We start from the raw sequence: 11,637 nt of genomic DNA, 5'->3' as shown, positions 1-11,637 counted from the left end.
CTTAAATAAAGTAAGACATTGTAGATAGAGTAAATATGTAAACCATAGATAAGATCTATTTCATCATAGCAACAGATGAGATAAAGCCTCGACTATTGCTCAAGCTTCTTCCTTCGACTAGGACTAGCTGGCACAAAGGCATTGCAGAAATCAATGCCTCGCCTTAATCTCAAAAGCCAAATTAAAGTTTGTGTCTGTAGATCATAATATATAATTAAAGTGCATTACAGATACTTGTCCCTCCCACCGGAGATGTGAGCTGTGGAGGTGAGGCGAGTTGAGGCAAAAGGAATTCAGACGTCCTTCAAGATGGCGCTGAGATTTATTTCCGGGTACAGGCAGGAGGACGGAGGAGACGAGGATACTTTACGGCACAGATCTGATTCCTTACAAAGATCACTCAACTAATCTTGTTGTTTCCTCTAAATCTTGCAGTACCCATGGAAAAACTACAGACTGAATGGTTTTAGAATTTTGTGCAGGATTTCTGGTTTGTTCTCAAAATATGCTGATAAAATGCCACATATGAAGCTTTTAGTGCAGAAAGACAACTGTCTGCCTGTTTTGCATCACACTGAGGCTCCACTTCAACCCTTAACCAATCATTTCACTGGGTTTAATGCATGGGCTTTCCTGTTATCCAACGATTATCATAGCTGAGGAGTGTTTTAACAATCTCACCCATTTTTGTCTGTTTCTGCTGTCATTGCAGCCTATGCCACTTTACCCCTCCACCCACTGCCGCCAGCGTCAAGGCTCCATTTAAAGCCACTTATAGGAGGCTCTCAAATTGGCTGTTATTTATAGGGTTTTATCCCTACACATCTATCCAATCAACCACAGTCCAATTGCGTCTTCCCTGATTGAACTCCTTTAAAATTGTGGCCGGGGCGTTTCCCAGACTGAATGGCATTACTGTATACTGTAAAAAGTGGTCAGAGTCAAGAAAATAAGTGGGTCAGAGGGCCCTGCCAATAGCCTTTAAGGAGGTCTAATTTGGAGACTTGGCTGATCCTCACTCGTCCATGCGTGCAAGCGGAAATGAGTCTGGTCTGGTAATGGCAACGGGCTCTGGTCAGGAACAGCAAAACTGTTGCCAAGGAGACACTTTAATTACTCTATTCAACTGCTTTTTTTTTTTCTCTTCCCACACTGAAACGCATTTTTATAACCCGAATAAATGAAAATAAAAATGACAACACATGGAAGGAATCATGAGTATTTTTATTCTGGCTATCATACAGCTATGCCTGATATTTCACTGTGATTTGCTGGATCTAAGTGCTTGAGGGAAATACAGTCGTACATAACCTCAGAGCTGTCAACATCTTAAGATAAATCTGTTTCATGTGACAGCTGTAAGCCAATCACGGTGCTTGATAGCCTCTCCTGATCCCTTTTGTCTGCAGGCCCAGTGGTTACTATGTGAACTGTAACCATGCCAGCTGACAGCCCAGAAATCACGCAAGAGCCAATGGTATCTCAAGGTCTCTCACTCTCTCTTATTTACTAAAAGGTGTCACAACCTTTCTGGCATCTTTTCCTCTCAGGTTTCTGTTGTAATGCAGACATTTCCAAACAGAATGAAAAGCAGAAAATGTGATATCGGGGTTGCACAGGAATGGTCTTTTCTGCAGTGGATTCCAAGGACAATAAATTTAATCTGAAACCCTGGTCACACAAAGTTGAACAGGAATCTGCTTAAATAAAGTGAACAGTAGCAATACCACAATATAAATACACTATTAAAAAAAGAATACAGCATTCAACATTTTACTAAAGTATATGTGTAGAAGTATAATCAGGAAAATGTATCAACAGTACAAGTAGTCATTATGTGAATTTAATAATATATATGCAAGGATGCTCCTGAGACAGTACAGCACATAACAGCAGGGTGTAAGATGCAGCCAGGAGCAGCTTACATAGAACACCATAACCAGGTAGCTGGCATAGTGTCCAGGAACATCTGCCATGAGTATGGACCGGAAGCCCCAAGGTCAAAATGGAAGACACCTCCTTAGGTAGTTGAGAATGACCGATCTAAGATCCTGTGGGACTTCAAGATCCAGACTGACAAATTGTTGATGGCCAACCAACCAGACATCATGTTGATCGTCAAACAGTAGAGGAAGGCTGCAGTGATAGATGTGCCAATCCTAAGCGATAGAAACATGAGAAGCTCAAAAAATGCCAAGAGCTGAAAGAGGAGCTAGAAAAGATTTGGAGAGTAAAAATAACAGTGGTGCCAGTATTAATTGGAGCACTGGGGACTGTGACCCCCAAACTACAAGACTACAAGTACTCTAGTAAATTTCAGGTGCAATTTCAGTCTGAAGTCTCTGTGCAGAAGAGTGCAGTCCTAGAACAGCTAAGATACTGCGCAGAACCCTAAAACTTCCAGGCCTCTGGTAGAGGACCGAGCTTGAGGATGACACACACCACTCCACGAGGGGTGAGAGGGGGACATTTTATGTTATGTATGTATGTATGTATGTATGTATGTATGTATGTATGTGTATATGTTGTAGTCAGGACCAAGACCAGAGTGTTTCGAGACAGAGACAAGACCAAGACTTTGAGGTGTTGAGACCAAATCAAGAACAAGACCAAAGGAGGGCAAGACCAGTGCCAGTGCCCCAGGACACACAATAAAATGGGGAACATGCAAATCATAAGCACTCCTCAAATTGATCTGAAAGATCCACATTCCCATAAAAACACCCACATACAAACACTAAGGGCTCTTTACGATCTAAGCACATGGTGTGAAGAGAATGGCACAGTTGCATTTTGGGGCGTGTCCAACTCAAATTTTGCTAGTTTAACGGCCGAAAAATTGGTCAGTGCACCAGGCGCATGGTTCAAAAGGGTTGTACTTAGTTTGTGAATTAGTCATGGGTGTGTTATGGGCGTAACCAATCACCAATCAGAGTGTCATCTCCCAAAAAAACTGTTATAAATGTGATGTAACAGGACAGAGGACACTCTCCACAGAAAACAGAATTCAACTTTTAGCTTCTGAAATAATTTAGACACTCTGATGGAGCTCAGGATTGTTCAGGAGGACAGCTGCTTTACTCCAAAAGGTTTTACTGTATGATCCTGGACTGCGTATGAGAACTTTTGGATGTGTAGAAGAATAATCAATGAAGTAATACCAAAAAAACAGTGAAATACAGCGCCATTGACTTTAGACCTGTTTTTGTTGGGGGGGTCAATGGCGCAATCACTTTCTGCTGCCTCAAGATAGCAATGTGCCAACAATAACGACACCTCATTTTAAGACCAACACTCACGTCAGTGCACAGATGAGTGCAAATGCATTTGCTATTCAAACAGGCTGAGCATGAAAATGACAACTGTCGTTTGGAAACTAGCAATAATACTTGCGCTACGCATTTCGCCGTGTGCAGGATAGGGCCCTAAGAAATGAGATCAACTCAACCACCTTTTATTAAACACTCCTTTTCCATGTTTTACCATCCACCTAACACAATACATTTTTTGTACAAGCATTAGGTTTTCTGTTTGACGCCTCCCACCTGTGTATTCATCCTCAAAAATAGCACTCTTAGAGTAACATGCCATGTGCAAACAGAGCAAACTATTGAACATGTATGTTTTCATAGAAGTGCAGGATACACGTAGTCTCCACTTTCTGCTGGCCCAGCTCTCTCACCCAACTGAGGGAGCGGTACCACGACACGTAGATTTAATGTTGGGAGCTGTATTGGGCCGACATTAGCTAATTAGCCAGTATCTTAACGCACACATTCATAGTTTTATATCTTGTCATTGTTTGTCACAAGCAAGAATGTTACTTAGGAAAAAGTTCTCAGACCTTGCCCTGTCCCTTAAGTCTCTCACAAAGTTAACCCTGCATTCTCTACTTCCCTCAACATGTTAACTAAATTAGGTAGCTTGTGCACTTAGCTAGGTGGTGAATAGCTGGCAAGCAACTGAAACTAGTGCCCTGAAACAGCTAATATTTGCTAAATAAAGTTTTACATCAAATAAAAAGGTAAGGATGTTAACAAATCAGACAATGCACATGCAATGTACTGATATTCCCGGAGGTGTGGACTTGAAATAAAATCCTGAGTCCTCTTTGTTTGGGACAGACCAAATAGAAATGCGGTCGATTCCGAGACAAGACCCAAACCTTCAAAAAGACTGACTACATAAATATTATGTACTGGGAAAAAGAGTTCCCTGAGTATAACAATGAAAATATTCAAGCATACTTGTTGTTCAACATGTTGTATTTTGAAGCTGCAGTTACATAACCGTGTAAATAGTTGTTTAAATGTTGATCTTATTGTTCACCTTTTCCTTTCTACAGTTTATTGCCCCAGTTTTATGTTTGTTTGGACTGAATTTTTGGTTTAGCAATATGTACACAGGCAGCACAGATGTGTGCAATAAAAGCTCTTTAAATTGGATTGCAAAAGAAAGTGATCAAATGAAATGTGAAAAGCTTCAACACAATTGATGCTGAATGGTTTTTATACAATTTATTGTTTTTATATTTATTTTATTTTATATATGATTAATGTTCTTCTGTTTGTGATGACATGGCAGCCTCTTCCAGCTGTTCATCAGCCTTCTGCCCAGTGCATTCTGGGACTAAGGCCCCTATGACTCCTGCTAAGGTAAATGGGTTTAGAATTGTGGTGAAACAGTTGCTCGTTTACTTCAGTGATTAATAAATACCAACTTTTATAAATATTTATTAAGCCACTACACCCCAAAATGTCTCATTCCAGCTTCTAAAGTATCAGAACATTATCATTTCTCTGGGAAATAGTGTCAGGCTCCAGACGTGGAACCCAGAGACAGAGTAGAGGATTTAAGGTTATTCGTTTATAACAATAACAAACTGAGGCATAGTGGGTGGCTGGTGAGTGGGGCAGGGATTTGATTTTAGTCCCAGGTCCAAACGGTGCAGGCAGAATATGGCAGACAGGAGACAGGCTGGTGTTTCAGGCAACGTGAGCTGGGTATGTCCAGGGTTTGGTGCAAGAGGTCTGGTTGCATCATTGACACAGCAATCCAGCAGGGACTAGAAGGCTGGTGTGATCCGAAGCAGGCTGAGGTGATTGGATTGATGTGGAACAGGTGCGTGTGTGGTGATTGGTGTCAGGGAAGCTGAATGACACGTCCGCTACATCATCATCTCCATGCTGAACAGGAGAGAAGGAGCACAACACAGACAGACAAAACCAAAACACATCAAGCACACAGCAATCATTCCAAAACTCAAAATAAATCAAAACACACTCACTCTCATACAAGATGTACTAGATGATGGGCATCTTCATAATTTTTACTTTATTACTTAATTGCAAAGAGAACACATTATTGAAATTGTAATCAGAGCCCAGTGGGGAGAGAGAGAGGGAGGGAGATATTGGTAAATTCAGCAGCTTTTGTTAATTTCTTGAGCAACACTGTTTCTGACAAACGACACACCCACAACACTGCAACTGACTGTGAGGTAACATCTTCTGAGTGAGTGGAATGCTCCTTCCACGTATTGTCATTTCCCCCCTTTCATAATTAATTTGGTCATCCTAACATCCACAGTGTTGCCTCAGTATGATTTTAGTTTGTTTAACCTTGGTTTTCAAGGTTTACTGTTAAAATCCCAGACTTCTAACTTCGGCATGATCACTCAAACACGGCATGATAGTTATAGCTACAACCCAATATTGGAAATCTCTCATGGGCATTACCACAAATCTGCAGCTGATCCATGCAGAGAGGACATGTTCACCAAATTTCAGCCAAAAGCAGAAAATGTTTTCTTCACACAACTCAAACAATATGGGTAAAAACATCAACTTATTTGTTACGTTTGACATTTTGGATGTAAGGTCTCTTCATAAACCATAATATTTACTTGTCAGTGTTACAAATTGTTTTACATTTTGCTTTTATAGCATTTTCTATCACTGCTGAGTTCACCTGGTTGTAAATTCTGCTATGTGAAGAAACATTTTTCGGATGCAATCCTGAGGTCATGTTGAGATTGATCTTTGTAAGCCACAAGACAGACCGACAAAGCTGTGATAAGTACTGTCTGTTGTCTTTGAGCATGTGAAAGTGGCGTGTTTGGTGCTTTGAGTCTAAAGTCTCCCGGCAGATGATGGTACACACAGGCATCGCTGAGGGGGAAAACCCACCGGTGATGGGAGCGACAACAGGAATCTTGCCCTCTGACCTAGACGTCTGCGGAGGAAAGAAAACAGCCTGTTTCTGACTCTAATTCAAAGATATCCCTAATGCAAAAAGTACTGTTTAGATTTACAGAAGAAATATCCTGGAACAGACTAAGTGGGCATTTCAGGGATTTCTTCTGCAGCTAAGAAGAGGCTGCAGGTACAGGTGAATGATATGGAAGTGAATACAGATCAACCAGATGTTGGACTAACCTCTGTACCATTTTATTAGACTTGTTAGTGAGAACACAAAGCTCAGAGGACAACAGTCTGTCCCTCAGTTCAGTTCAGACCACTGTATTCTAGTTTTGGTTTGGAGCAGCACAGCCTCTAGGGGGCAAAACAGGGCAACTCAAAGTCTTGTTACCAGATGATCAAAAAATGTGGTCAGGATGACCCTCAACTGAGATTTCACAGTGTAACTGAGTGAATTGTTTTCTTGTAAAAAGATTAAAATTAAAAAAGGAGTTACGTCTAGTAATTTATGTCACTTGTTGTCTGATCGGCCTCCGTTCTCCAAATAAAGTTGACTCTGTTCCATTTGATGTTTTTGAGGATAATAATTAACCCACAGCTGAAAAATCAATGAATGTTTAAAAATAGCATCTCTGTCAACATGTATGGAAGTTAACACCAAAAACTGTGACCAAGAGAAGGAATCCAAACCCCTCAACTTTTTATTATATTTAAAGTAGTTTTTTAATCACTGGGCATGGATAGATTTAACTGAACATCTTTAAAATGTGTCTGAATATTCTCATTCATTCAGGCCACAGTTATCAAAGGAAGGTTAAAATCAAAGGCAACTGGACTGTCATCCAAAAGGCTGCTTCAGTTCTGAGTCCCAGCTGTTTAACCTCTGTGGGGTCGTTATCAAGGTGATTGATACCGCTTGGTTCGTTAGTGCTCCTGGCTGTGAACAATAGTCGTTATGGTGGTTGGAGTCACCTGAGGCCAAGTCTGAATCACTGTCGTTGGTATTGTCATACCAACATTTCTCCTTGAATTGTTGAAACCAACATGTGCTTTAATCGAAGTATTAAAGTCTTCAGTAACCATTCATTAGGCAAAGTGTTTTCTCAGATAATTTCATCATATCATCATTTACATTGACACCCTGGTAACGAAGACTAGGGAAGAAAAGCCTTTGAGTTCATTATTTCATTGATACCTAAGCCATCAGATAAATCACATCAGACCCATATGACCCTCATTATGTAAGCCTGTTTGTTTCTTGAATAAATGTTTGCTTTGGGTGTTTGTTAATGCTTGTCTATTTGTTCTTGTTGGTCCACTTCATGTGCTGAACAAGCAGAATGAGACTAAATTTAAATTCTAACTTAGAAGTGAAATATCAAGCATAAAAAGTCTACTGTTATAAAACTGTCAAAGAAAACTATGGATTAATTTATGGATCTGTGGAGGAGAGAGTGAGTCCCTGGCTTACAAAGCATCACTTTTCCAAAACAAATTATAATGTTTAAAATTTAAAGAATCCCTTTGCTGAATAACAAATTTCTGTCTAAGTAGGAAAAAATAATTACTCTGATTTGTGCCAGGAACCATTTTTACACATTTACCGGTAATCATTTTTTAAATAGATTACACTTTTCATTCTACAAAGTCATTGGGACTGTGCTATGGGTATCCCAGTCATGTCAGGGGAGAGCCAGAAGCTTTATTCAGCACTCTACAGTGAGTAATCTAAGATTATCTGGAGCAGCAGAAGGGGTCCATCATGTTTCTCAAATAGCAACCGAGGCAACAGGCTCAGGCATCCGAACGATGGGGCCCATGCAGGCGACACTCCCCTATCAGCTGGCCGGCTGCCAGCTCAGGTTTGCACTGATTGGTTGGCGAGGAACTCCACTAACTTTTCATTGGGTGATTGAGAAACCACATGACAGCATATGCAAATTGTCTCTATGTGGCAGTAGAAATCCCTCACTGCTGAGCAAACTCAGCACTGAAAGGCAGGAAGAGAGCAAGAGAGGTTGAAGAAAAGGGGGAGTGACGACGGCAGGCACTTTCAGAAAAAGCTCCTTTTATAGATTTCAAAAGTCAAAAGGGACTGACAACTGAGACTTATCTTTTCTCCTTGGAACTGTTCATCTCTTTATTCCATGAGTGCCGCAAGGTAAGGATCACAGAAAGAGTTTGGTTTAGGTTTTGCAAAAGTGACGCATGTCATGCCAAAACATAGAGAATCTTTACCGATCTAAATCTTTAGCACTTTTTTGTGTAGATGATTTTGATTTAAAACTGTGTTTGAATGTGTTCTGCATAGTTAAGCCATTATAAAACCATAAGCATAGGTTGTGAGATGAGAAATTTTATTGCGCAGAAATTGTATTGGCAGAAGTGATGCGCTTCATCAAACCGGAACTGTTTTAAAGTCAGAAAAATTAAGCTTCTTTAAAAACTGCAAACTGTCGTCACTGTTCTAATTTCTCTCCCTTTGTCCCTCTCTTTCCACCTCCCTCATATTTTTTCTCAATTTCCTCTCTCACACCACCTCCATTCTTCCCTACCCCTCTCCCTCCCTCAGTGTGCTCAGGTCTTTCAGTCCATCAGCAATGCCTGGCCCAGTAATGCCGATAGATGTGGCTATGAGATTCTACATCAGTCACTCTCCGCCTCCTCTCCGGGGTTTCCTCAGCTCTTACGATGAGCTGCAGAGGGCCAAGTACCGGGTCAACCAGTCGACCACCCTCAGCCACAACCAGCAGCTCTACAAACCCCTGCGGCCCTGCCTTAGCAACCAGCAGAAAGCGGTGGATGATGGCGTCTGCATGGGCTGGAACAACAAGGCTGGCAAGAAGAAGGTGGTGTTTGCAGACACTAAGGGTATGTCACTCACCGCCATCCACGTCTTCTCTAAGTTTGACGATGAGCCATATCAAAACAAGCATTGCAAAGGAATCATGGAGGATCTACAGTTTGACATGACAGACCTGGAAGCAGCCACAATGGATCTAAAGATCAGCTCGGTGCGCAGCCTGGCGCTGGACTTTAACCAGCCCTCAGCTGACTACCTGGATTTTAGGAACCGCCTGATTCGTAACTTTGTCTGCTTGGAGAACTGCTCACTGCAGGAGCGCTCGCTGACCGGCACCATCAAGGTTCGGAACATGGGTTTTCAGAAGTTGGTGCAGGTGCGCACCACCTTCGACTCGTGGGCCAGTTTCACTGATGTCGAATGCACCTTCATGAACAACGTCTACAGCTGCCAGGATACTGACACCTTTGCATTCGTCCTGGAGCTGCCCCCCTACATCCCACCACAGAATCAGGTTGAGTTCTGCATCTGCTTCAAAGTCCAGGACCAGACCTTCTGGGACAATAATGACGGCAAGAACTATGTTCTCAAACATGTTGGCTGGAACGGAGAGGACCTGAAGAGACCCCCATCTTCTATTGCACAGAAGAAGCCTTCAGAGCACAAAAACGGGGATGTGAAGCTGCTGGAGATGGAGCTTGACCAGTTCGGCAGCCCACGCATGTCCAGCGGACTCTTTCCTGGCTGGCAGAGCTGGGGTCAGATTGATACCACCGTGCCTTATTGGTGAAAACATCTGAATGTTTGCTGAAATGGCATTAAAATAAGATAACAGACACTGGTGTGGCATTGAGTACGAATCCAGTTGTGGGTTTGAGCTTAGACTGGCTCTCAAAAACTCAAGCAAACTACTGCATTTTTTTTTTTTTCAGAGGAAGTGCACAAACCAGACTAACTGTAATTGTGCTCAGCTTACCAGCTTTTTGCTGTAAAGTGGTCATTTGTCCTGAGAGACTTGATGATCTGTGGTTTGGAAGATCTCTCTCCCATTTGTTTCAAATATTCCTCTATTGTAAAATATGTGCCTTCTCAGAGTGCCTGCCCACTAAAATACAGACTATTTGTACAGTCCACGACAAATGTTAAGCACCTTTTGAGGGCCTGATGTATTGGTTAAATATGCACTGATTGAGATGTCCCTCTCAATGTTATGTCTGTAAACTGAAGCAGTGGAAATGGGGCTGATTTAGTCCTTCATATTGAAGGGAAAGTATGAAGAGTGCATGACAATGAAATGCTTCTCTGCTAAAAGAAACACAGCTGTTCATTTTAAATGAAAAATGTACACTAAACTTTTGCACCTTCAAAAGGAAAGAAAATAATTGAACGTGATTATAAATGGTCACACTTCTAAACTTTTAGCCATGCAGCCCTTTCTTTCCCTTCGTGTAGATTGCACATGTTTGTCTGATGAAAAATGTTTGGCTGATGTAATTTTGAGGTAAGTTAAGGAACTGAGCTGCTATCAACAGATGTGTCACGAGAGAGAATCTGCATGTGATTGGTTGTCCTAAACAGGGAAGAAGTTTGGAAATCTCTGTGGTTATGGTATGTCAAGAAAGGGTTGATGTAAAGACAGGTTGTTTTGTTTTAAGTGCAATTATGTGCTGAGTGTATAGTATGTCTGGCTGGAATTGAGATTTTCCTTTTTTTGAAAAGAATCTACTTTTTTTTCTCATAGTAAAGAGAGGTCTGTGCCCCAGCATATATTTCACTTGAAGGTGTGTGTTGCTGACGTGCACAATGTCAGTCATGTATTTCCCTTTCAGAAATAAATTTCTATATTTGTGCAAACATGACTCCTGACCCTTTTGTTATAAATGTTTTGGTAGTTTAGCACACTATGCTTTAAGTTATTTTTGATGAATAATTCATCAAGATAAACATAAAAATATTAGGTGTTCTAGAGCAAGTGCTAATGTATTTATCGTATTTAAAATACACAATGATAAAATTACAAATCAAAACCAGTTTCAGTTAATATTTTTTCAGTACACACATTTCTCACATTGTTTTGTACTGTGAGCCTTCTACAATGCATTTGCGGTGTACAATTAACATACAGTATGAATAAGCTTACATTTAGTGATCCAAATATAATCAAACAAGTGGAAAAACTAATCAAAACAAAATATTGTAACCGCCTACCTGCAATTTCATAGACAGGCCCTTCAGAACCGTGAATCTTACAACAATTCAGGTTTATTCTTGCTTTACGATGCTGTTAAATGTCTAATTACATAAGAGGTGTCTGTAAACACAGGAACAGTGTGAAGTGTAAACACTTGAGTTAAATGAATAATTTGTGAATATGTTAATACAAATAGAGGATGAGGCTTTTATTTACCTCAACAAAAGGGAAAACCTGGCCTTTATTTGAGAAAGGCTGTTATAAGAGCTACTGCATTTACTGCTACTAATGATATACTGTACTTATTTGTTGTGTTGATATGCTCCTCCTCCTGTAAGTTTATTTTTTTACTAAACACTTCATCTGTTTCAGATAAAAAGCTTAAAGCTGTTAAGGGAGGAAATGTAATGCATTACCTTCCCTTGAGAGCTCATTATTTTGAA

General features: G+C 40.8%; 1 protein-coding gene across 1 annotated transcript; it reads left to right on the top strand.

Moving 5' to 3' along the window:
* Window positions 1–7,774: 7,774 nt before the first annotated feature.
* Window positions 7,775–10,857, top strand: LOC123981209 (protein phosphatase 1 regulatory subunit 3C-B-like). Its single transcript, XM_046065944.1, has 2 exons — window positions 7,775–8,361; window positions 8,773–10,857. Exons 1-2 carry the CDS (start codon window positions 8,348–8,350, stop codon window positions 9,791–9,793), a joined length of 1,035 nt encoding a protein of 344 aa, XP_045921900.1. The 5' UTR covers window positions 7,775–8,347; the 3' UTR covers window positions 9,794–10,857.
* The last annotated feature ends 780 nt before the right edge of the window (window positions 10,858–11,637 follow it).

The sequence above is a fragment of the Micropterus dolomieu genome, linkage group LG12 (assembly GCF_021292245.1).
Source record: "Micropterus dolomieu isolate WLL.071019.BEF.003 ecotype Adirondacks linkage group LG12, ASM2129224v1, whole genome shotgun sequence".
NCBI classification, from domain to species: domain Eukaryota; kingdom Metazoa; phylum Chordata; class Actinopteri; order Centrarchiformes; family Centrarchidae; genus Micropterus; species Micropterus dolomieu.
Note: the sequence above shows the minus strand (reverse complement) of the source record. Positions and strands in the feature narration are given on the sequence as shown.